The sequence below is a fragment of the Oreochromis niloticus genome, linkage group LG6 (genome assembly GCF_001858045.2).
Source record: "Oreochromis niloticus isolate F11D_XX linkage group LG6, O_niloticus_UMD_NMBU, whole genome shotgun sequence".
In the NCBI taxonomy this organism is placed as follows: Eukaryota; Metazoa; Chordata; class Actinopteri; order Cichliformes; family Cichlidae; genus Oreochromis; species Oreochromis niloticus.
The window spans coordinates 12,709,194-12,736,510 of NC_031971.2; the positions used below are offsets into that span (position 1 = coordinate 12,709,194).

General features: G+C 40.6%; 1 protein-coding gene across 2 annotated transcripts in view; it reads left to right on the forward strand.

Annotated features, from left to right (window-relative positions):
- The window catches only part of grin2ab (glutamate receptor, ionotropic, N-methyl D-aspartate 2A, b), a 114,014-nt gene that overhangs the window by 20,368 nt on the left and 66,329 nt on the right, over positions 1 to 27,317 (forward strand). The window contains exons 2-4 of one of the 2 annotated variants that reach the window (XM_005460724.3): positions 7,637 to 7,702; positions 7,816 to 8,040; positions 8,134 to 8,292. In XM_005460724.3, the coding sequence (XP_005460781.1) occupies positions 7,822 to 8,040; positions 8,134 to 8,292 (378 nt within the window). In that variant the 5' untranslated portion in view covers positions 7,637 to 7,702; positions 7,816 to 7,821. The remainder of the gene's footprint in view (positions 1 to 7,636; positions 7,703 to 7,815; positions 8,041 to 8,133; positions 8,293 to 27,317) is intronic. The other variant, XM_005460723.4, reaches the window with a different exon arrangement.

Here is a 27,317-nt window from a genome sequence, read left to right on the forward strand (position 1 = left end):
AGGGAGAGAGAGCACTGGGAAAACATGAACGTAGATTTGAACCCAAACCTCTGCAATAGCCTTAAAGCATGTGGGTCAGCCTGGTGCACTATATCCGTGCTTATGGACTTGATGTTTGACTTTTCTATGATGTTAATTTAAAAAAGGAACAAGAAGAATTTTCAGTTCCTCTTAACCAATAATGTCACAAACCCTCACATGCTGCTTTAACTGTATAATAAGAACCTTCATTAAGATGGTTAATGAAGGTTCTATACTATATGAACAAAAGCACTGGGACACCTACACATTGCACTAACAGGAGCTGCTCAGCCATGGAAAAACATGCCATGAAGCTCCCGGGACACACAGTGTTTGCGCTGATGTTAACACCAGAGAAAGCTTGGAGGTCTGCAGTTATTTATGCAGCAGAGCGTTGGTGACTTTTTCACACTTTTTATGGACTTCAGCACTTTAACTTTATGCAATCTGCCACTTTGTGGTCTGTGCTGCTGTGGATCCTTCCACTTTGCAATATAACCAGTTAAAGTTAGTCGTGGAATATCTAGGAGGGAAGAAATTTCACAGACTAGCACACCTGAATTCAGTGGGCTGTTTGGAGCGACCCAATCTTTCACGAATGTTTGTCAAACCAGACTGCATGACTAGGCGCTGTGACAATGGGACTGAGAACACCTGAATTCAAAGACTGAGACGTGTGACTCAGTTCTTTTGTCCTTGAGTTTATTTGACTGGCCAACAATGTGTCATTCAGAAATTATGAATTGAACCATTAAGTACTGAACAGACAATATCAGATACCTCTTAACTTGGCCTTCATTTGATTCCAACTACACACCCATGAAGTTTTGCACTCCATTGTGTTGACAGTGTCTGTGCACATACAAACAGACAGACCTGCTCTCATGGTAGCGTCCGCTGATTTGTGTCTGTAAAAACATTTTGCAGAGAATATACACACATACAAACAGACTCACAAAATGAAAACAAGACCAGCCACACCACATTAACACTGCATTCAAATTTATTAGGACACACTATCTAGTCTCCTCATATGTTCTTGAAGTAATTGTAAAATTGGCTGGGTGCACTTACAAGTACTATAAGGACTGTTTTTAATTGAAAATGACATGCTCGGTCCCCCGATGAAAGCCCAAGAAGCTGAGAGCTGCCAACATGCCTCGGAGCATTCAGTGACGCTGACTGGTTTGTTTTGTGCTGCTTGAAGTTTGCATTTTAAGGTCTTTGTAAGAGCCCAGAGCATTGATTAACAGCTCTATTGAAAATCTGCACAATGTTCGACTGCTTCTTCCTTTCTGTTTCCACAAAAGATGCAGCATGTGGATGTGTGGACCACTTAGAGTTGTTTGGCTTATAATTACTCTTGAAATGCATTAACTGATTCCATGTTTTAAGGCAAACGACCCACCACTAGAAGCACCAGCCCGTCAGTGTCATTTCCAGTTGACAAACTGATATGCTGATTCACCATGTCCGCATGCTGACTTTCAGTGCTTGGAGGCGCATTGATCTCACCCACCTGTTATTTATCTTGCTTGCTCTTTGAGGATAAACGGGCTGAAATGCATCATCTTGTTTTTGGAGCAGCTTGACCTCAGCGCTTTTCCTCCAACTGGCAGAATCAGCTATCATTCTGCACAAAATCATCCTTTAATAAATGACTGAACAAATCTGAGAGGTGGGCAGAGATTCAAAAGGTCTGGAAGCAGGCTAAGCTGCACCTCATTACTAGGTTATTGTCGAGGATGCAGCCCAAGTAATTAAAAGGCAAAGTACTGATTCTCCTCCTGTCTGATCCTGATCTCCACAAGATAGGTTTGCTCCTGTTACCCGACAGATTCTTGTTCCATTTAACTCATTCACTAATATCTGCAGATTTTCTCTTTGTGTTGGCCATCTGTTTCCCTTTGTTTCCAGTCTTTATGTTAAGCTAAAGCAACTAGCCGCTGGCTGTAGGTTCTTACTTATCTGCTTCTTTGTGTCTGAAATGAATGGAGAGATTTAATTGGTTGCCAACAGATGGGGTAAAACCTACATAAAGGAAATGCATAGCTGCAAAGTATCAAAAACTTTTGATGTATATTATCACAATTAACATAACATATCTGATGTAGATAATTCCAACACCACCATTAAGCGCTCAGTGCCATGAATGTCAGCTGCAAGTGCTGTATTTCTAGTGACTTTTTTAAAATATCACTTTTATCAGCTAAAATTGATTTAAATGCTAAATGACAGACGGATGAATGTTAAGCTGTCAGTCTCGTTTTTCATACCCATTAAATGTAGTGTGTAGTGTTTGAGAGCGTGTGTCTAAGTGTGTGCGTGTGTGTGTGTGTTTGTGTGTGCCTACTTTCAATATTTACTTGCCTTGCTATAAATTTCATTCAAAAAACACTTTCGCTCTTTAAGCATTCAGGTTTCTCACGATACTTGAACCTGCAAACAAGCAGATTACGGGCAAATACTGCAGTCTTACAGTGCTAAATTCAGCTGCCTGTCTACACATTGTCTCTTAGGAGTCCTTAACAAATCAGAAATATGCACACGCATTGATTTATTTACTGTCTGTGCAGCAGTGAAAAAAAGAAGAAACATCGATCAAACGATATTCACCCCTTCCAGCCATTTCCTTTCTGTAAATCTGACATTGATACCTAATGATAGTGTTTGCCACTTGTTTACCTGCATTAGACCAACTCCACACCACGTCTGACATGTTTACAGCAGCCAGCATGCCCGAGATGTTGGGTGACTTCGTGCAGTTCTGCTCCCATCAGTCACACATTAGTGTCTCTGCTTTGCCGCGGTCTGTGTAAACATCACAGGCTACAGTCGCGCTGCGTCCAAACTCAATAATCTATATTAGGGTGACAGTGCACTGGAGCAGTTAAAAGACAAGACTGTAAATGACTCAAGACATTTGCTGATTCACACTGATTCAAACTTACTCCTGAAAGCTATAATTTAATGCATTTTACACACACACGCACACATATATATATATATGTACTGTATATATACTGTATGTATACATATATATATATATATATATATATATATATATGTATAAAAAGGCAAGCTCAGAGTTTTTTTTTTCTTTTTCAAGGATTCCACACCTTTTAAAACATTTTCCTGAAATATGCCCCTGAAGACGTCACACCGCCATCTGCAAGTTTTTTCCAACTGAGACACAGTTTAGCACAGACTGGCTGGTAATGTGACGAGCATGGTTAGCTTCTCACAGTAGTATTGCAGCCAAATAAAACTTAGAAACAATAAAGGTGGGTGGCCAACTCTTCTTTTAACTTCTGTGCACTATAATCTTTCCAAACGCTGAACTGCTCACTTCAACAGAGACACAGACTCCTTTTTCTTCAACCTTCTCATATATGTATGCATTATGCACCGGCTGCCAGTTTCTTAAGACAACGCTGCTAACATTGCCAGTCTCATCAAGTCATAAGCAAGTATGAAAGCCGACATCAGTGCAAGTTTACTTGGCGTGCGTGTTATTTATCGACCGGGTGCATCGGCCTGGAAGCGCAGTTTGAGATGCAGCTTGTGTGCATCCAGTGAAGTGTGCCTCTCTTCTTAATGCAAATGCACTTAGCATTTAAGGGACTGCGCAGACATCAGAGGGAGAGTGCACATATTGTGGTCGACTACACATTCTGGTACATTTATTAAGGCTCGCCCAATAGTCAGGGGTCAGCGTTGGGAGGATGATTCTCAGATTTGAAATGAGCTGTTAAAGGAAGGTTGTGCAGAGACGCAGGATGGAAAGCTGAGATCATTTAAGCTGAACTTGAACTTGACACTAGAGCTAATTCAAGCGAAGCCACTGTGGAGATTGTGATGTTGATCTTGATCTAAGTTGCTGTGGCTTTAATTTCCCCAAACATTTTATGTTCTGAGCGACTCCTGCCGCACATGCTCCAGTAATTTTCTAACTTAGCGTTTAATCAAGACCTCAGTAAATGGTTCGGAAAGTTAAAAACTTCCTTTAATGGGGGACCTTTATTTCAGTATCAGCACATTTTTATTTGCTTTTCTAGGCTTGATTTCTTTCTTGATGTATCACCCCTCTGCATCCTAGTTTCACTGTTAAAGTGCATCTTTGGAGATCTCGTTTACATGCGGAAAGCACCTAAAGACAGTCCCAGTTACTGATAATTAGCTTCTGCTTTAGAAAATCAGACGCTAATTTCATGCAGATTGCCAGTTCAAATATGCACATAAATCTGGCCCTGACACTCATATTTTAGAACCGGGTATTACAGGGATTAACATACCAAACTGAAAAATATATATATTTTTATGATAAAAAAAGAAGAAGCTTTTTTTTTACCACTCACACTAGAAAGAGGGTGGTGAGATATTTTAGTTTGGAAGTTGTTGTCCTGTGCTACCACAGGGGCTGTGCATATCAAAAAAATGCTAATATGTTTTAAGTTATTGAACCCTGAGAGTGCGGAGAGCAGCCTACCTGTATGATATAATGCAAAAAGCCCTGTGTTTGTGCTCCTGTTAATGTGCAGTTTAACGTTTTCTCTCGCTAAAGAAATTCGCCCTTAAGCAAAAGTGGATTTAATAGCGATCGCTGCTACACGCTTTCTCAGGAAAAGGGCAACACATTTCCCAGGTGCTTCTGTACCAATACCGTTGAGTCAAAGAACAATATTATTGCTACAGCATGATGAAGAGGAGCACTAAAGAGGCCTGTTTTACTGATTTGTTATTGGACTAATTTTCTTCCTCCCTTTCTAAGTTCTCCACTGCAGCTGCATTGTTGCTGACCACCGATTTGATCATATTCGAAATCTGACTGTATAATACAATGTTGAGCTCTTACACTGCACTGAACACTTAATATAGGATGGCTGTGCCTAAGGAGGTAGAGAAGGCCGGGCGCTAATCAGGAGGTCGGCGGTAGGGGTTTCGATCACTGGCCCTTCCAGGCTCTGAGCACGATGCTGAATTCCAAATAGCCCTGATGGATCCATCAGCGTGTCAGTGTGATATATAATATATAAGAGTTTCATGTGTGTGAATAGATAGATTTGAGTGGTTAGTCAGGCTAGAAGGGTGCTATATAAATGCCTGTCAGCTTTACGCATATGACAGCAGATCGTTAGTTAGAAAAATAGCAAGACAAATTTGATCAACTCAAACACGAAGCAGCATTTCCACACACACAATTCAGATTTGTATGACAGATGCCTAAAAGAGAATCTCCACCAAAAACTGTTTGCATATTTGTGCAAATGACTTTCGTCAATGAAATTCCCTCAGTGACTGACTAAGCTTCTAATCTGTTACAAGAGGCCTCTGAAGGTTTAAGGAGAGATATCGAGTGGAATACCACTTTAAGGTATTTTGGGGAAACAGCCGTATAACCAAGAGCATAATTTGTGTTGTCATGTAGAGGCACTATGTAGGTCTGCTTCATTGGCGATGAATGAAAGGATGAAATTGTGGACTGATAGATTTAAGCAATTACGCCCCCATGAGCTTTATTTAACAGGAGTTGGGGCTAACATTGTTGAACCACAAAATGTGCTTATATCCGAGGAAAATCACTCTGGGTTGTGTTACAGCGTGCGCGCAGACATCCTCTGATTCACTGTCACTGAAGCTGCGGCTTGAGGGGCCTGTTAATGCGAGATCCTGCTCCACCATTGGGTGTGTTGTCTCGATTTTTGACAGATACATCATTTTCACAAATCTAGATTCAAGTTCAGCTACAAAAACAACATTTTTTCTTCTTTTAGACAAGGCTTATTTTCTGCTTGGAGGCAAACTTGTTCAATTTAGAAAGCATGTTTAATAATCACAAATGAAAAAGCTCCTTACAGTCTCTTCCACTGCAGTAAATCAGCCACTGGGGGGAAAAATAAAAATTCCTTTTTATAGTCATTTTTTTAAAGAGTGAACAGCAATTTTTGTTGGCAGAGAATTATCTCACTGAACATTTTACTTCATTAAGATCTTGCTGGGCCCTCATCTGGCAACATTAGCATGAATGCTAACAGTTATCCCTCATGACACATCACAGGAGTCAGCGGATGTGATTTTAAGCACAAATGCAAATCCTCCAAGACAGCGTGAGCACTCAGTGACCCAAAGTTTTCCAGCTACGTTGACCGTTTTGAAAACTGCGGCGCAGCACACTCTGGCTCCCAGTTATGTTAGCTCTGATGCTAACTCCAGGGAAAGTTAGTGTAATCTTGTCCCATTGGTTGGAGCTGACACTAATTCCCTGGGACAGGAGTGTAGCGGTGTGTGATTTAGCGGCGTATGCTAAGTGCTGCTGGAGCTCCGGGCTAGTATGTGGGCACCAGGGCAGAGAGAGCAAGCTGGGAAAGTACTGCCTTCACTAACTGGCCTGATTAGACCGGGTGTGAGATGACATGGATCAGATACACATACTAACCCAGCTGGAAAGACAGATTGGGAAAAATTAAATAAAAATAAAAAAAAACATGAGTGCATTGAGAGAAAATGAACAGATACGGATGATTAGGAGAAATGGGTGGAAAGTTAAAAACCAAGAGAGGGGAAAATGAAGAGATAAAAAGACAGTAGGTTAATTTTGTGGACGTGATGTTTCCTCCTGGGGTGTTTTTCAGCTCTGCTGGACTGTGGCGGTGTAAGAAATTGGCTGAGATGCAACGTAGCATTTGCATCATGGTTTCATTAGCTCTCATTCAGCCCAAGGCATTTCACACTGCATTTCCTCTACTCATCTGCTTCTCTTAGATCTGCTCACATTACAGAAAAAAGAAGGTAATACAGAGTAAGCTGAAACAGGGAGCAGGAGCTTGTCTTAGACTAGAACTTGGTTAGGATATAGAGCTAAAGAGCGTTTTCATCTCAGCAAATGTTACTGATTGATGCAGACACGTGTGTGGGGCTTTAGCACTTTGGTTTCCCCTCATATCCCCCACCCCAGGAATGAGGTAAAATCAGATTATTTATTTCGGGGTTATTTTATCTGTTAATAGCTGGCACTTTGCTGTGAATACTGCCTGAAGGCATAGATTGTGTTCAAATAAAAGCAGACAGTGGAAGAGAGATTTGGGGCATCTCATGAAGGCCGATTAGCGGTTAGTTAGGTTTAGCCCTGGTCTCCTTGCGGTTGCCCACTTTGACACTGAAAGAAGTTATTTTTGAACACTAGAGGACAAAAAGAGGATGATGGGCTTCTAGTTGCAGTCATTTCCTATCATGTAATCTTTGGTTTTGCACTTGAGATTAATCATTAAATGCATCTGAGTCACACTGTGTTTAGATAAATAAAACACAGTCTGTGAGAAAGCTTTGATATCACTTCTGTGCCTTTTGAAGACACGTGAATGCACTGCCAAAATTTATCCTGCCTAATAGGGAGTAAAGTACTGTAGATTTGAACATGTTCTTGGTTTTTTATGACTCAAAATCATTCTTTACATTAAAATAGTAAAGATTTCACTTTTTGTGGCAGAAACTGTGACTTGTTGGTTATTTTACTTAAGAAGTCTTGGCTATAGACTTTATAACCGCCAGGATTATTATTTTAAGATTTAAGATGTTCATAAAATATGAATATACAAGTATTTTTTTACCTTGACAGTGCACGGTGCTGCATCTCTCATCTGCACCTGTGACAGGCTGCTGATAACAGGCAGGATTTGTCAAGGTAAAGAAATATTGTTATAGGCTCAGTATATGAGCCCAGCCATCATTTCAGGAGTAAAATGTTCTGTTACTGGTTCTTATTTGTATTGATGTGTGTGTGTCTGTTTTTTACAGGGTATAATGGGTGTAGTGGGCTGGATGTTGCTCCTACTTTCCCATATGATGGCGCCTGTGGCATCCCAAAAGCCCCCAGGGCTCAGCGTGGGCGTGATCATGGGCCAGACGCGCGCCGTTAACGACCAGGATCTCCGACCACCTCGGCGCCCCGAAGACGCGCTTGACGTTTCCGTGGTCACGCTGAAGATGAACCAAACAGACCCAAAGTCTGTGATTACACAGGTGAGAAGCGCATTGGCATTCACCAAGCGTTACGCACATGAATGCATCGCCTGCCACAAACTGATGCTTGAGTTTGTTTTACTTTGTCCCAAGGTGTGTGAGCTTCTGTCTCGCACTCGTCTCCATGGAATCGTGTTTGCTGATGGCACCGATCAGGAGGCCATTGCCCAGATCCTTGACTTCCTGTCCGTTCAGACTCAACTTCCAGTCCTGGGAGTCCACGGAGGCTCCTCTATGATTATGGCTGACAAGGTGAGTGACCTGACGCAGTGTTGGCCATTTCGAGGACACACATGCAAGGTGGACTGCTTTGCATACATCAATGTTTGTTTTTTGGAAGTGAAAACAAGGACTCCCATTAAAGTTGTGGCACTGATAGACTGGAAAATGCAATATAGTCCACTTGGTTTCCAATATGAAAAACGATAAGCTGCATGCGTTACACATGTGAATTGCATGTTCTCAGCTAGCAGGTACATGAGTGGAATAAATCATTTGCTTCCAGTGAGTTACTTTGGGGGTCTGCCTCTTTGAGGTTGTTTGTCTTATAAATGGATGCTCTAGATGAGAAAATAATACACCGGGAGGTTTCTGAATGATCTGTGTGCTATCAACAGCTCCATCATCTTAGTGTTTGTTTAAGTTGAAAGTGGAAATGCTGCTGTCAAAGTTAAACAGAATTTTAATTGCTCTGAATTGATGGCTGCTATCACCCGAAGTAATTTTATGTTAATTAGGCTTTTAAAAGGTTACAAAGTGCACATTTAGAAGTGAGGTGTTTGTAAGGTCAGAAGAAGCCTTTGCATGGAGCACCCTGCATCCTCTGGTACATCGTTTTTATTTTAGCAGATGATCGAGGATTGTTTAAATATGTAATAATGCATTTTCTGCTTTGTCTAGAACTGGGCTATGCAAAGCTTAACCCCCCACCCCCAAAGAAAACAAAAGGAAAGAACAAGAAAAAGAAATCCTGAGCTGTATGTAGCTGTATCATGTCTAGTGCTCAGTGGGATGCAAGAAAAAACAAAAACAACAAAACAACAAAAAAACAGATTTCTAGTTTTAAAAGAAAAAAGAGGAGATATCCTTTAAGAACGTGTGTGTGTGTGTGTGTGTGTGTGTGTGTGTGTGTGTTTATTTTGGTGCGGTGCTCAGTGCAAAGTTAAGGATGTACATTGCTTTCTAAGCTGAATTCTCTCTCTGGTGCTGGCTCTGTAGACCTCGCTGACTGACAGACAGACAGACAAACACAACTGGTTCTTTAGCTTTTAAATCTCTCAGGGCACAGCAGCCAAAACACAGGAACCAATAACTGCTGCAGTACAGCAGCCTTTTGAAGTGCTCCTTGACGGGGGATGCGGTGCGCGAGCGTGTGCGAGAGAAAAAGACAAGAAAGAACGATAACAGAGATGAGGAGTGAGGTAAAGGAGACAGAACTGGCTTGAAGGTGAGGGGGGCTGTGGTTGTAACGTGAAGGTCAGCGGTTTGGACTCCCCGCTGAGCTTATAATGATAGGGGAAATAAATAAATAACATTTTTCTCGCTCTCAATCGCTGCCGTTAATGTTCCATTAAACAGGGTACTTAGCCCCCGACTGCTCTAATTGAACAGCTCGGTGGCCAAAAGTACAAGAGTGCGGTCATTTCTGGCAGCTCCCAGGTGTAAACGTGAGTGTGTATGGCCTGTAACTAACCAGCTCCTCCACAACAGCTCCTGCAGGGTTTACCTGTAAATAACAAAGACTCCCCGCCTGGTTTAAATTGGGGCGAAACCATCCCACTAGGAGGCAGGTATGGAAGGACAGTGAACCAGCATATCGTCGAAAGCATTGCTGGTAGGTTGACTAAAAGTCTCAGACATGCGGTTGCTCGAGTTCACATCTACCCTGTCAGTTCAGAAATGTAGGGAAAGGGCACGAAAGGGCACCAGTGAACTTCCTTGTGCGTGTTAAAGCTTTCTGTAGACAGGGTTGGGACTATAGGTTTTCATTAGCTATTGATCATTTTTGAAATAAAAATGTCATAAAATTTAAAGCATTTTCTTGGCTCTAACACAAACAGACATCATCCAACTCCATACCCGTTAGCGAGTGGCTAACCTTTAGTATGCCAGCTAAAATTAAAAATGCCATTTTCTCTCTCTCATTGTATGAGATTTTATTCATTAATAGTCCAAGTCCAACAATGTTAGATCCACTTTAAAGAAAGCTTCATTAATATTGCCTAACATCAGCTAGCAGCCCCAGAAACAGCAGAAAAGTTCAGGATATCTTCAACAACTCACTTCTGTATTGCTGTCATTGCACAGACATGAGCTTTACTGACTCACCGACTCGTCCCCCCTCCAGAGTGAATACACTTGTTATATTGACAGCTGAGGTAAACAGTGAACCAGCAGCCTGCACTCACTACAGATGAATAACGACCAGAGTTGCCACCATAGCTAGGATTATGCACTAGAATTGGAAGGACTCAGGTGACTGTAATCTGCAATCTACTGACATGTAGTCGTGATATTTTACACACTGTACCTTTAACAAGAGATGCGTATATTTTAAAGGGGAGACATGATCACCTCTTTGAGATAAGAGGTTTTTTTATTGCATATTTGCAGATAAGGCGAGCCACATAAAAACCGCTACAATGCACATGGCATGATAATAACAAGATGTGGCGGCTAGTCATAGATAACTATGTTTTATTTTCTTTGGGAGGCAGATATGATATGTAAAAGGCCTCTTTACACATTTCTGAATAAATGGATACTGTTACTGTTCAGAATCTTAATAAATAGATACAAATACATAAATTCAACAAAAATATTACATTTAAAAGAAACAATCAAAAGTTTGGTATTTTTATTTGATTAGGTGTAAAGTATAGCTGGTATTTATTAGTTTATTAACTGATTGATTCTTTTGAGAATATTTCTGAGCGTCAGACATACTGGTGTGCTACAGCATTTGCTGATGGCGCCTAATAAAAATGATTACAGAGGTGCCGAGGACTCTCAGTGAGGCTGACACATACTTTGCACTTGATGCTCCCTCTGTGATCGTGACAGCTTCACAATAACCCCCCTTCAGCACTTTTTTTTTCAGCTCTATTAGATCCCATTAATCTCACAACATCAGACACATTTAAGCAGGAATGGTCTGGAGACTTTGAAAATAAAAACAAACCAACTCCAGCAAACATGATTTGCTGTGGGGGGAAGAAAAAAAAGTCTGGCTATGTGAAATATCTCTTGGCAGTGTGACCACTGCTTTCATACCTGCTGTCAGTGGTGTAGTGATAATCTGGAGGATCGAAATAAATCCCAGTGGGCTGGTAACAATTCAGCTTGATTACTGTGGACTAACAAACAATATTGTGCTTTTTGCAGCTCGAGCAAGTCGAGTCGTGTGCTCTCTGTCGCCACGTATGCATACACTTCACTCTGTTAGTGTGCCAATCAAGTTTGTACGAAAGGAGTGGAAAAATGAGCGGATCCTCCTGTGGTACCTCGGGTATGTTAGCTGGCCACAGTATCAGTTTAGACAGCATGCTTTAGATGGAGAGCAAAAACAGAAGGAAGAGGATGATGCCAAGAAAATACAGAAAAAAAACTTCAGCGGGGAAGTGCTCTAAAATAATGGATATACATAGAGGTGGGCAGTGCAAGTGTGAAATCCTTGGTGTTAAAGCAGTGTTAAGCTGCCAGAATGCCAACTTAACTGTCATGATTGTGTCACATTTCAAGTAAAGGCTTTCTCCAGTTGTCACTTTTATTAGCTATAAACAGGGACGGGCACTGCACCGATCCATGTAAACTGATAAAGAACCAGGGTGAGGTGACTTATTGCAATGACTCTCTATTTAAATAAAAAACATTAAAAAGTGTTAAAATGAGGGTTTTCATATATATATTTCTTCATTTGCACACTATATGAATTCTGAGCTTTTGAATGTTCTTCCCACGAACTCGAATATTTTCAGTATTTTTGAGTTGGAGATAATTTCAAATAGGCTTTTTGTCAAGTTGTGTTTGGTTACCAAATACCATTCAGTTTTTTTATTTTTTCATAGTAGTGAGAATGTAGCTTTGGGGGCCATTTTTAAACTGATCAAAACCATCGATATCAGTGATTTTGGTTAACTTTCATAAAAATAATAATTAGGCTTATTTTTGCTCCACAATGTTTTGTCTTAGAGGCAAATCAGGGAATTGAAATTCGTGCCCACAGCCACCTTTAAAAAAAGCAATATTGCTTTTTAATGTATACATTTTTCAGATATCTTGGCAGGTTACCATATCTCACAGTTAAGGTGTTAAAGGTTGTTGTATGTGTACATTTTTCTGTTTCTTCAGGCTTCTGTATAATAAAGTACTGTAATAACATAACGGTGCATGACCACATCCAGTTTGGCCTGGATAGTGCATGTATGTACAGGGATTATCTTTTGTTCAGCATCTTGTAGATTGGAATGAGGGAAGCTTGGAGACTTATAAGCAGGGCTGTTCTGTCAGATTTATGGATTTCAAGAATCTTTCATGAATCCTTTGGTATTACCAGGATTTCTGAATCGATTACTCATTATATTTGGCCATCTACTACTAAGTCACCAAAAATACAATGAGGTATTTATACTGTAAGGGAAAGGCAGAGGTACTCTTAGTTTTATATATATATTAGTGCTGTCAGCATTAATCTAGATAAAATGACGTTAACACCATAACCACATTAACACCTTCCTCTGCTTATCTACCACAGCTATGTCCGGTTGGTTATCCATCACCATTTTGTCCATCTGTATCTGGAAATCCCACAGGATTTTAGCTCGGTCATTCTCGGCCAACCTAGGAGGCGTCTCCTATGTTGACCTCGGGACTTCCAGGCCATAGTTGGCACAGATGTTTCTGAATATTGTACCGGCCACTTGGTAATGGCGTTTCATGTATGCCCTGCCTTCTAGCAACTTACACATTTTTACATAGCCTGCACCTGGGGTCTTGCCTGGTGTGATAGACCCCAGCCTCTATGGATCTTGTGCTCAAAAAGCAGCTGGATAGCGTAGTGGCAAGACTACATGGAACGGGAGTTATGAGTTCGACTCCACTTCTGTATCCAGTAAGGGTCCCTAGGCTAGACCCCCCTATGCTAACTAAGCCTCCCTCAAACATGAGTGAGAGACATAAATATGAAGCCATACCAGCTCGGACGTCGCACCTGGCAAGGTCCACGTCAGGTGTTGAGGAACAATTACACCCTGATGAGAAGTGGGCTACTGGAACAAGATGGCTTAAGTGAGCACATATTTATATGAACCGTCTACCAGGCTTTCATGTAGCTTCTTGCAAAACACAAAGGAATTTTGGACTGCTTGACATCAGTTCTCTTTAAATACAGCTTCTGTCTTAAGATTGGATTAATGAGTGGATTGTTCCTCCAAAGACTGCACTGGATCCGGGACCCAAAGTAGCCCCCAACCATGATGCTCACGCCACCGTGCTTCACAGTTAGAATAAGTTTTCGGGGTACAGTTAATTTCTTCCTTATCATAGTGTTGTGGATTTTTGTCCAAAGAACAAAGTGTTCTTTAACACCTACTAGGTCTATTTTTTGAATGTGGTTTGCATGCTATCCATTCCATTACATCTTTTTTATACAGATTTTTCTCATCAATGATACATGAACACAGTTTTTGCTGGTGTTTTCTTGTCACCCTTGAGTTCTTTTTCAAATCTTTCAGGATTTCAAATTGTGTTCTTGGTGTTATCTTTGCAGGACGCCCACTCCCAGGGAGAATTGCCTCCATTTGCTGACAGCTTGTCTTTGTGGATTGATGACCAACTAGGTTTTTATAAAGCTTTTGCAGCCTTTCCAGCTTCACATGTCTCTATAAAGATTTTTCTAACCCCTTTAAAAGTTGTTGTCATCGAGGAATGCTTCACACAAAGCTATATTTCCTCAGAAAAGCAGACTTTGTCTTTAACCAGATTTTGTCTGCCTTTTTTTGTAGAGAGAGGCACCTCGGCAACCCACGCATCCAATCTCATTTCCTTAATTGTTCGCTTACTTTTTCCTCAGTGTGTTCAGTAAAAACATGAAAGGTATGGCAGTTTGTTTGTTCTCAGTTCAGTAATTTTGTCTTTGTCTATATTTGTGGCTTGGAAAATAAGCCACATTTTATTATCCGAAATTCTGATAAGTCCTGGCAGTACACCTTTTAAAAGAAGCTTTATGCCTCAGGGTTATTCTGCAGCTGCACACTAGTAACAGACTGGCCCTCTAGATAGCAACCTTATCCACCATCACCCTACATTGTTATTGCACAGCAAAATTTTGGCTCCTGAACTGAAATTAAGTGAGTTAAATCAGCCTCTGCCAGCTGCAGACCAAGATGCTTTTTTTCTCCTAATTAAAGACAAACGGATTAGAGATCTGTCCACTCTTTCCCGCTGTCTTTCTCTCTCTTTTCCAGTCTCTGCCTCCTCCTCATCCCTCATAATGCATGTCAGGGGATAAACAGTGGGAAGTTTGATGTTGTGCAGTTAGGAGAGAGACATGGTTAGGGAACGTGGAATGGATGTGGACAGAGTGTATGTGTAAGCCCGGGAGAGGAACAGGATTAGTTTGGAATGCTGTGCTTCCATTTCAAAGAGACCGCTTTGGGAAATAAGACATGTTGTTGGCTTTACCTCAGCCTCATATATGGTCGCTTATTCTCTGCCAGCCTTGTTCATCTCGACTTTAAACTTTCTATTTTCACGTGTGTGTGTGTGTGTGTGTGTGTATGTGGAGGGGGGAGCAGAGGGTCACAGTGTGTAGGAACAGGAACATGCTGAAATGGAGGGTTGTGAATTAAACATGCATGTTCTTTCTGCTTTGCTCTGCCACTGTGGTCGGATGCTACTCTTAGTGTCTCTGTATCTGCGTGTGCATGTGTGTGTGGGTGTGTGTGTGTGTGTGTGTGTGTGCGTCTGTCCCAGCCTGGGATGTCCCATATCAGTAGGGGCCATTTGCCCAGGTTCTCTGCTGCGTCTCTTTAATATTTAACACCTGCTCCCCTCACCTGCTGTCACTTGCTGAAGACACATTACTGTGTCATTCACTCGCTGAGTTCTTCCACGCTTTCACCTCTAATTCTTTCCCTTTCTCTGCCATTTGTTTCCTTCATATCTCCCTGTCTCCTCCAGTCCCACGTTTCTTTCTGAGCTTCCTCTGCTGTTCCCTTCTCCCACACATCTCCATTTGTGCTGCCACCTTATCCTTCTCTCTTCTGTTTTTCTCATTTTATCCACTCTTACTTCCGTGGTTGTTATTCTCAGAAGGCTCGGGTTGTGTGAAGAACAGCCAGCCATGTTAGAAGGATTTGGGAGTCTTGCTGGCCTTGAAGCCTGTGAAGCATGCTTGGATGATGGCTTTGTGGGTCTGTATGTGAGAGAAATAAAGAAAAACCTCAAAAGAGGAGGGAGGGAAAGAGAGAGTAGCTTGGTTAGTATGGTTACAATGGTGACTAAACCAGACTACATCATTTAGTCCTGTTTTCCTGGCTCCTGTGCTTCTCTGGCTCCACAGGGTTTAATGCCTGGTTCCTTCGAGCTTGGCTGAGCACCACTTTGACACAACTGACTGTCAGTGTGAACCACATTTGAGGTCTTTTTCTCCAAATATAGTGAACCAATTATGACTAATTAAAAAAATACGAAGTATGGCCACACTAGCAAAGGTCTTTATCCACACTAAAATACCTGAAAAATAGGAAGCCTCTTCTCTGTCTTATTATTTTGGTTGACAAACATCTAAGCAGCAACATTCACAGCAAGCAGACACTGTGTATTTCAAATGTAGGTTAAAGAAATTAAAGAGGTCTTCAGTATTTTCTGGAATAAACACACTGTTAAACATGGCTAGAGTCTGAAATAATGAGGCCGGCGTATTTACATGTAATCACTGTGAACCAAAGGTTCAGGCTTCATACTGCTCTGTCAGTCTCTGACAGGATTTTTCTTATTCTTGGCTTTTTATGATATCAGAGAGAGTGAATATCCTTAAGATCCTGCCTGGCTGTTTTTGCAAAAGCCCCACCCACCTCCTATGCACACCAATCAGAAGACAGTTCTAAAGAATCCATCCATTCAATTTTTTCTGCTTATCCAGTTCAGGGTTGCTGGTTCATTTATCATAGGACGAGAGGCAGGTTACACCCTGGATAGGTTAGCAGTCTATCACATGACTAATACTGTCTGTCACACACGATTATATTATACATATATTCTATATGTATAATATAAAATATATGTTATAGCACCCAGAGTGTAAATATGACTGAGTTGCAGCCATCTGCAGTGACTTGTGCCCATGCCTATTTCACAGTAATGTCTCTCAGTTTTATGTACAAAAAATATAAGAAATTCATTTGTATTGTTTCCAAGAGCTCAGTTTTCCCTTTCTACACTGAGATGTTTTTAGAGTCATTCACTTTGGAGACTGTTTTTAAAAATGTGTTTAGTGAATGGAAACTCCGGTTTTGTCGATACAGAGGGGGAAAAATGTGTTTACAGTTTCTGTTTGACACTTTCTTATGGTAATGCAGTTAAAAAAAAACTAAACAATACCATAATGTGGGTCATATCGCGGTTATCCTCGAAATGGCCGCCATTATGCTGATAGTCTGTTCATCAAGTCTGTGAATGTGACATAGCTGACGAACAGACTTTGACTTATCCTAAGTGCACAGTGAAGTCACCGTTTGCAGCGAAGCCAGACATCTGCCAACTGATGCAGCACATCAAAGACTATCATTGCTTTAATGTTACACACCTACCCTTAAAAGTGGTGATGAAATAATATATGTGGCCACTGCCAGCTCATCACTAGGCAGCATTTTACTGCTTCAAACATCAACATTACTGAGTAGGTCTAAGGTCATTTCCTGTTGCAGCATTTGCTGTCATCAGCTGACATGATAAAGTGTATCAAAGCTGCTACCAATAAAAATAATACCTCATGTGCATTCAGAGGTACCAGTAAGTACTACATGCACTTAATATTTGGCCCTATAGAACTCTTTAATATCTAACATTGTGTCTGTTTTTCCACCTTTGGCATGTTCATACTTTATATCCAATCTGTTTCACATGTGAAAAAAAACAGGGTCACTTTTACTACACAATATAATTAAAGATCCAGTGTGCTTAACTCAGATAGAAACAAAATTTAGAGACTTTTTTCTCCGTTGTTGAACATAGAACAGCACAAAATGTGCACTGACACAAATCAGAAAATGGACAGCTGAAAATGAGAGAGAAACAAAAAGACCAAAAAAACATCACATTTGTAGCATATTTCATTAAAATTCATTAAAATTGTTTGTGGGTTGAAGAAATATATTTGAAACTTGAAAGATTTAAAAAAGCAGCTGGTCTATGCCCTATTGTGTTAAACAGGATATTGGAACTTGGCTGTTGGCTGGTGAGGTCACCATTTCCAAGAAGAAAAGAGCTGAAGCATGTCTCCTCGTCATGCTGTTTTCTGTTGATGTCGTTTTCATTAGAGCCTCAAAATATTACAGCCTGTTTTAATTCCCTGGGTGTCAAATTTTGCCATTTTGTAAAAGCTTCACTGCCATCATACTTGATACGGCAGTTGTGATCGGTCTCACTCGCAACTTGTCAAATATGAATGCTTGTTAAGGATGTTTTGGCATCTCATTCATAGTCAATCGTTTGTCAATGTGCAGGATCAATGTTGTGACGGGCCATATACCACAATCTCTTAGATACCACCAGAGATGGGCAGTAACGCGTTACTTGTAACGCGTTACTGTAATCTGATTACTTTTTTCAAGTAACGAGTAATGTAAGGGATTACTATTGCAAAAACGGTAATTAGATTACCGTTACTTTCACGTAGGAACGCTGCGTTACTAAAACCGTGATTTTTTGCGAGAACGTCTCATGACAGTGACGTAAGCGAGTGCGACGTTCGTGACAACAGCTGTCTGCAGATCATAATATATTGAGTGCGGGAGAGAGTATGAGCGTGCAGCGTTTAAAACATGGAAGTACTGACCTTATTTTGAGTTTGATTCCATAAAAAGTGACAAAAACATTAGTGTCCGTTGTGCGTGGGAAGAAAACTTCTTTTTACAGCTAAAAAACCCCTAAACTTCCAAGCAAGCACCGAGTGTACTACCACGTAATGTGAAATTCACAGAGAAACTCGCGGATTCTTCCACTGACCGCTGCGGCACACCTGCACCAGGATAAACCTCCGCCTACTCCAGTCCTGCTTTACAGGTGAAAATAGAGCAACAGGACCGCTAGTCTTTGATTTTATTTATTTTCTGCTGTGTTTTACTTGCATCTATTTGAAAGAGTGAGTGTAAACACAAAAACATATTTTATTTTATGTGCTGGAATGTGCAGAAAATAGGTTTAAATGTTTAACAAATTTCTTCCAGTCAGAGAATGTTGCATATAATTAAATTTTTGCTTGTTGCATAAAGTTAAAAGATTAAAACTAATAAAACAAGTTTTAAAAAGAGACTTTTCCATTTGATTACATTTTGTATGATGAATTATGCAGAAAAAGTAGAATTGGGCTGAAAGATCTATCGCTTTATTACCTATTCAGGTTGTAAATCGTGTTTTTAAAAAGTAACTAAGTAACTAAGTAATTAATTACTTTTGAAAATAAGTAATCAGTAAAGTAACGGGATTACTTTTTGGGGGAAGTAATCAGTAATTAGTAACTGATTACTTTTTTCAAGTAACTTGACCAACACTGGATACCACGTATCTTTTCCACGTATCTTATCCCAAATGTAACAAAGTGGATTTGGTGTAAACACAAAGATCCCCCGGCTCTTGTGTAACGTTAATAGACATCATCTTTTTTCCTTTTTCAGTAAATTAACTTTTTGTAAAGTAAAATGAAGTTGTTAAGTAACCTTGACATGACCCCACTGCTTTGCAAAGTGCAGTCCTAAAGCCTTGAGCTGAGCATTTTTGCTACTTACAACCCAGAGTTTTAAAATTGGATGTGACAGTCATCGGACTGACAAACCGTTCCTACCTTATTGCCTTATTTGTCTACAATAGAGACAATAACTTATGAACTTATGAATGAAGATCATGTTGTATTAAAATGGGCACCATGGTGATGTGGTGGTTTCCACTGTTGCAGCCCAGCAAGTGGACCATAGGTTTCTGTGTGGAGTTTGCATGTTCTCTCCAGCTTCCTCCTGCTGTTCAATGATATGCATGGGGTCAGTCTAAATTGACTGTAGTTGCAAATCTGATGGTTGTGACAGGTTGTACCGTCCCTGAAAGCTGGGATAGGCTCCAGCCTCCCATGGATGCATGGATGGTTGGGAATGACCCCCTCCATCGGCGCAACTTTGTGCTGAACATTGGGGGGGTCAAGATCTCTGTCTAAATAAATAAATAATCTGGGTAAATTCCCAGATGATTAAACATGCAACTATTTTGCTCGTAATAACTGAAATGAGTAAAGAAAATCAACAGTCTATTTATGCAAGATAATTCATAATTTTATTGGGGGGGTTATATTGGTTGGGTCTGATTATTGAGGGGGTCATAACCCCCATAACCCCCCTGGAAATTACGCCCCTGACCCCCTCCCGCTAACAGAAATAATGCAGGATTAGGTAAATGTTTTATATATAGTCATTAAAAGTCACACATACTGTAAGTGGTATCTACATATCTAAAACAATATCAGAATTTTGCCCTCAGTAACCACATCTTCCCAAGAAATCCTCTATAGATCAGCCTCCAATCGAGTCTCAGCTTTGACACATCTCCCTTTCATCATCATTACCTTTTAACTTAGAGTGCTTTTTATCTGTGAACAATGATGTTCACTCTTACTTCTGTTCTTGCCTTTTAGTACATGTTCCACTTTCCTTGTCCTTGAATTTTCTGTTTATGAAGTTTGATTTTCTGTACGTTGTCCTAAAGAAACCTACAACAAACTGACAAGACCTTACAGACTTGTTAAAGATCAATCTGGGACTCTACTAAAATACACAAACATATCGAATTCATGCTTTTGCCGTCCATTTCTGTGGAAAGATAAATTTAAAAAAAGAAAACATTGCTCTAAGTACAAAATTGATAAAAAAAACCATATATATTGTACTTGACTGGATCTCCTTTGAGATATTAAATCCAAATTCAAGCAGAAGGCAACTGAGGCACAGTAGTAAGATAACAAAAACTTGGAGAAAAATAATACTCTTATTCAGTTCTGGTGAACTGTGCTTTACACACATCTTTTGATTTTCTTTCTTTCTTTTTTCGCCACCATCAATGAAATGGATTTTGTTATTATAGTAATATAGTTATTACTGAAATGTTGAGCACAAAAGGAAAAAGATGTTAGAAAAAAAGACATATATAAACAGTCCCTGTTCAAAAGTGGACGTTTGTAGATATAAGCACAATAGCAAAAGTTGCTTTTCATTTAATCTGGAAACTGCTAAATGAGTGGATCACTGCCTTGAAGGATGACAGAAGAGCAATGCATTTGTTTCCGTTAAACAAAAGCTCCTCTGATCCGACCTTCTGCTCCCACTCTTCACATGATTGCTTTAAGTGAAATAATTTGCATCCAGTGACGTGGACGACCAGTTTGAAAGGTCAGTACAATCCATTAAAGCCATTCTACTGTACTTTGGTTCTTTTTACAGTTTATCTATTAAAGAACCCTGAATATCAGTGCACAATGTATTCATTACTATAATAGCTATTTATTCAGTGCTATCAATTAGGAGAATGAGTGTATTTACCTGGACGTGACTTTAAACTCTGCATTTATACTTATCAGAAAGGAAGGCAGGCACACACTTTACATCTAAGCTATGGCTGCTATTTTTACTCGGGGAACATGTCAGTTTTGATAACTTACTTTCTATCAAAAATTACAAAGTACATAATTACAGTAAGAAAACAAACAGTTATGGGTGGCGGGAAAGATACAGTATGCTATCATGATATTTTGCATGGTGACATCAATCCAGGCACACTAAGCATCAATATTTTATTAAATAAATTAAAATAAAAACTCTGGGAATACTATAAAAACAAGGGCTCATCTGTTGTACGACCATCCTGTGAGAACGTTAGCCGAACAAACTACATCCAACACTGGTCACACTTAACTTGATAAAGCTAGCTCCTAATTCACAGCAAGCTAATGGCTCAGCCACATGAGCAAAGATAGAACAGCAGTCTCCTCGCATCTACAAGAAAATCAGTGGCTGCCTGGTGATTGTGTTCTTTCACATTCTCCCACTGAATGCAACTTTTGGTAAATGAGTGATTACCCATAGCTTGAGGGTGTTTCACACTCGTGGCGACTTTTGTTTACGAAGTGATTGCACAGGTGACCAAATAGGATCATCCAGGTCATGGTAGTCTTAAGAGCTTGAAAAGAAAATGAGAAGTGAAACATCTTAAAACAACGTAAAGAAGTCCAGTTGCCTTCTTTTCAAGCTCTTTTGTCTTCATCAATGAGCACAGCTAAAGAAGACTGGACTCATCTGGCTTTCAGCTGGTTGTATTTTGTTTGGTTGCTGAGTGCAAATGTAATCATTAAATGTTTCTGATCAGTGTTTCTGTTTAATGTGAATTTCTCATGTAGACAGCGGTAGATATGTCATTTTTGACTGTTTATCTCTGTTAATTGCTGTATTATCAGAAGCAGATTAAATGTAATTGCTAACTTGACCCCATTCAGTCGCAGACTGATAGGACACTGAATCTGTCTTATGGCAACATTAATGGCAGGTTGTAGTGTGAGTGTTGATATGCTTAACAAGCTCATTTTGCAGTAAGAAAATAGCTGAAGTATATGTTACTGAAATACTGTTAAAAGCAGTATTGAGAGTTAAGTATTGTGATAATATCATATCGTTCGGTGTCTGGTGATTCCGATCTCTACGGTATGCACAATTGCAGCGTTTGAAATTATACATGCATTGGTTATGATGAAATTTAGTTTAATTTTGCCTCCTTTGAATGACAGTATAAATGGATGTAGTCAGAGCCATTTGTACCAATGACTCTTTTAGGCAGAACTACGAATATGTCTTTTGAATAAACCAAGTTAACTTGCTTGTTCAGACATGTTTTATTCCGTTTCAGTGCCTCGTTATTGTATTCAAAAATGTTCGAAATGTCAGTAAAATGACTCAGTATGAGGAAAATGGAAAGAATCTCAGCTATTGTGATGCTCAAGCACCGTCATATTCCCATCTCGCTGTGTGTCGAGCTAAGTGCTAAGCACGCAGCAAGATGTTTAGGATCAGGCTCTGCAAGTAATCCCTGCTTTACCAACCCTTTGAAACACACATTTTAAAGGACGTGCAGATTCACTTTTTATTTACTGTTTTAAGCCAGTGATTGTAGTAACACAGAGCCATTCTTTGCGATGATGTTGTGCTAAAAGTCCGTAGATGTAAAAAGCCTTTGGTGATCAGTTGGTTTCTGTTGACACCACGAGGAGAAATGCTGTCAGTCGCAGCTGATATTTGACAGCGTAGTCTTTAAGGTCCCGGCTACTGGTGTTGCTGCCCAGCCTAAGCCTCTGCTTTTTTCGTACTGTGGTGACTCAGGCTCATGCAAGTCAGCTTTGACACTGACAACGCCTGGCGTTCATGGGGGCAGGAATGGTCTGCCCTTTTTCCTCTTGGGTGCAAATTGCCCTTTTCAAGTAGCAATCAAAACTTTTCAGGCCTTGCCCTGGCCCTTTCATAGTTCATGACCTTCTCTGGCTCAGCTGAGTTAGAGTTAGAGCTTTTATTTATTTTTTGCCCATGCCCCTGAAAACTGCCTGAGCAAGGCAATGCTGACAACCTATTATCAAATGTGAAATAATCCATAGCGTCATCTGCTTGCTTATAGTGGGAAGTCATTTTGGCTGTCCAAAATGCCGATGTCAACTCGGGTGCCCTTAGCTCATCAGAGCTGAAGGAAGGGGAAAGAAAAAACCTGAATGTTATCTCGGAAAAAAACTCCCTCTGCACTTCTCTCACCATCAGCTGAAGTCAGAACATGTCACCGGATTCAAACTACTCTGCTACATCTGGCCATAGTGATAACAAGTAAAGGATGTGTCGCTCCTTTGGCTTAAAGTTGAAAACCAGCAAAAATTCCTTGCATCGCAACAGCTAAGCAATATGTGTCCACATTAAAATGCTCTATCTCTAAAAGTAGAGAGAGAAAAGGTTAGCACTAAATGCTGCCATGGACTTCAATCACGCTGACACATGCAGCCAACCCAAAAAGGTAGAAACAACATTGATCTTTATTAGCTTAGCTAAGCAAGAAGTCTCAGTAGAGAAAGCATGGGGAAGCAAACCAAAGTGTTGTGCACCAAAGGCAAAAACTAAATGAGACACAAACTAGTGGAACTGACAAAGGTTAGAGATGAGGAACACAGACGTGGAGTGGCACAGCGCACACAGGCAATCTGAAAAAGACTGAGGGGAGTGCAGAGCAAAGTACAGAGGCCTGAGTTAGGATAAGGAGGTAACTTCATGTGTAACCCTGGCCTTTCAGTGTTAGGACACTGGCTCACTTCTCTGGGGCAGGTTGTGTTTGAGATAACAGACCAGCAGGTAAGAAATCGCAGCCTACTGGGCAATCAGTTCTCTGGAAAATAGTTACTGTTCCTGAAAGATCCAGATGGCCTCGGTGCACAGATGGTAAGAGGGTCAGTCGTTTTAAGAGACTTTTTAAAGTCTGTCTTTCAGCAGCATATGCTACTTAAAAGGTTTAATTCTCTTTGTTCTTTACCTTCTCTCAGGTTTTAGCAGCTAAGGGTTGCTGGAGCTGTAGGAAAAGGCTAAAAGTGTCTTGCACACTGTAGAAAATTCTGTCCATTTAGGGCAGAATTAATTTAACAGGAGAGGCTGCACTCTTTATAATTATACTCAGATCTTCCCTGTGTTTTAATGTTGGGGCAGTGATACTAATAACGCTAATACCTTTTTTTCCAAGCTTTTCTTCTTGGCTTTGAATGTCTTTATTTGTAGTAAATAGAGCTTTTACATTCAAAGTGCTTAAAGTGTGCAAATGTTCACGGAGGGCTTTTTAATACTACAGACCTACATGCCATGCACGGTGCTTTTCACATCACCACCACTCACTCAGCGCTACTTTGATTGCAGCAGCTGTGCTCCTTTTAGTCTGCATTGTATCTTTAACCTCTTTGGATTTTTCTGATATTATAGGTTTCCGTTCTTTTATGTGTGGAAACCCTGGGTTGATTTATCGAGTTGATAGCCACCTCTGTGAAAGCCTTACGCTGGCTGTTGATGTTAGGGTAAGTGAAGCCAGATAAGGATAAAGATACCCTTGTTTTGGTGAACTTCAGGTTAAACTCGGGTTGCTCAGGCAATCAAAAAAGAAAGGACGGAAGAAAAATAACACAAAGACACACAAAGAAATTCACCAGCCACTTTATTAGGTACACCTTCTTACTACTTAGTTGAACCACCTTTTGCTTTCAGAATGACCTGAATTCTTTGTTCACCAAGGTGTGCTGGAAACATTCTCATAGATTTTGGTCCACATTGACATGATTGCGTCACACAGTTGCCGCAGATTTGTCAGCTGCACACCTTTGATGTGCACCTCCTGTTCCACCACATCCCAAAGGTGCTTTATTTTATTGAGCTCTGGGGACTTTGGAAGCCATTTAGACACAGTGATCTCACTGTCATGCTTACAAAACCAGTTTGAGATGACCAGAATAACTTGATCTGAATAATAATAAGTGAATAACATGAACACGAAGACTCCTAAGTCAAGACAACAGACTCCATGACAAACAATGAGACATAGAGGAGCACTGGTTTTCATTCAGTACCCTCAATACAGAGTCTGTTACTACATAATGTGTCCATCTCCCACATGGAGGAAAAAAACAGATTCAAATGATTACTTGCAGAAGGATCCGAGTTGCCTTGATGTATCAAAAAGAAATCAATAAAACTTCACTGAAGTTTAATTTCACACATCCACACATTTCACATCAGTAGAATCTATGTCTAACTTTATGTTCCGTCCACCGATTCATTAATTTTAAGCAACAACAACAAAAGCCGTGCAAAATTCTGGCTTTTTTTTCTGTGAAACATTGTTGACAGTGTAACAGCACTTGTGTAATTATGTGTTTGTGTGTGTCTGCTCTCTGTTTATCTGCCTGTGTTGGCAGTGAGTCTCAGTTATTGGTGTTTGCTCGCTGGAAGCGGCTGCTGAGGATGTCAGTCTCTCCACAGCAGAGCTGCTGCAGCTGTTTAGCATACACTGTGTTGGTGCGTCCTGATGTCTGTCTGTGCTGTGTGATGGAACAGCAGGATGTCGCTGTCAGCCAACAGGTTCCTGTGTCTCACACGCACTGAGAGAGCTGCGTTAGCCGGACCCGCCGTCCCCCACCTGTGTTTGTGTTTATGAAAAAGAATGTGTGCACGAGTGCTCACGAATCACTCAGATCTGTCAGCAGTCATCTCTGCCTCAAACAGCCCAGCCCAACGCACCCGCTCCGAGTCTATGTTAATATATCTTCATCTCTTTTCCTGCTTACCACTGTCATCTCTCACAGTCCACGCTTTCCATCTTTTGCCCCGTTTCACTCCTCTTATAACCTCTTACTTTTCAGTCATCATCCATGTCTTTTTACTTACTCCCTTTCTTCCCGTCACATCTTGCCACTGCCTTATCTCTTCTCCTTTTCTCTTGTCACCCCCCCCCCCCCCCCCCTTTCCTCTCCTCCTTCTCTCACGCCCCAGTTGGGGAGTACAATGAGATGGCAACGGCAGGGCTGTGTGGTGCGGTGCGGTGTGTTTGTCTGTATGATGTCACACTACAGCAGCTCCATAGTGGCTCTCTCTTTTTTAATCCCCATGCTCACAGACCACACTGCTATTTTAAGATTCTATAAACCTTTTCAAAGAAGCTTCGAGGGGGAAAGCTTGTCCGCGTACTGTGCACCAAGTGTGTTTGGCGAGAAAGAGTGAGCGTGTGAGTATTTAGGTATGGTTGTATGTTTTTCAGTCGTGGCAGCTGAGCGCACGTAGCATTTTTAGGCTTCATGTCAAAATTATGAATTTAAAGCCTTTTTGAAGAGCGAGCAAGTGTATACCTGGAAAATAGCTGTCCCTTCTGAATCTATATGTGCTATGTTAATTTTTTTGCAGAGCCACATTTGCGTTTTTGCTGGGTCATAAAACTGTTAGCGTCTCAGCAAAAACAAAGTCAACTTGAATATTTAAAAAGCAAAGCCGGTGCTTTAATAAAACAGGCGGGATCTCCAGACAATAAACCTGGCAGTAAAACTTGACTCAAAGAATATTGCCTGCTCATTTTTGCCACAGCAGTGTAATATCTCCAGTTGTGAACTGTTTGATCCCTCGGCCTTCATCACATGTCCGTTATTAGCACAGAGTAGCAGTTCTCTCTTTTCCGTAGCGCTTGGTCTGCCATTTCTGAGTCATTGCCCCTTTTAAAGTTATAAAAAAATAAAGAGTGGCACAGCCGTGGCTCTGAGCCAGCGCTGCACCTGGGCTCCTTGGAGGGAAAGGTGAGAAAGAGGAAGGATTTTCACTTATTTGATAGACTGCTTAAAACATCAGGAGACACTCAAGGTCATGACAGAAATATACTTCTCTGCCCTCACAGTAAAAAATTCACCATGCTAATTACTCCAACAGGGTAAAAGCCCAGCAATAAAGTGTCACTTAAGGAGAACAAAATGCATTTTACCAGCTAAATGAGCTTTAAATAATACAAGCAAAAGTCATATGTCCTGTATATATTATCCTGTGTTATGACTGATTCATTACAATAAAGTACACTCTGGTATTGTTTCGAGACGGAGCGCTTCCTGAATTCAGCCCGCTTCTATTTGAGGTGCTCTTTGGAAGGGATACATATAGGCTTTGTGTGCCAAAACATGCTGGAGTTTTTACATAACCTCGCCGTGAAAAAAAAGGCATGTTCATTTTATTTTAGAAAGGAAGTGCCTTGCAGTTTGTTAACATTTAAGCCTAAAGTATACACTGGATTTAAACTTTATAGCTGATTTAGACTTATACTGCTGTACACAGCTGTTGCATACTTTATACTAAAATAATTTCATACTAAATTGTTATGTTTTACAAGGTCACCATGTGTATATATTACCTTACAATCATAAGCCCTATGACAGGCGGTCTCTCCAGAGTGCACCAGAAACTTGCCCAATCCCAGCTGGGATCGGT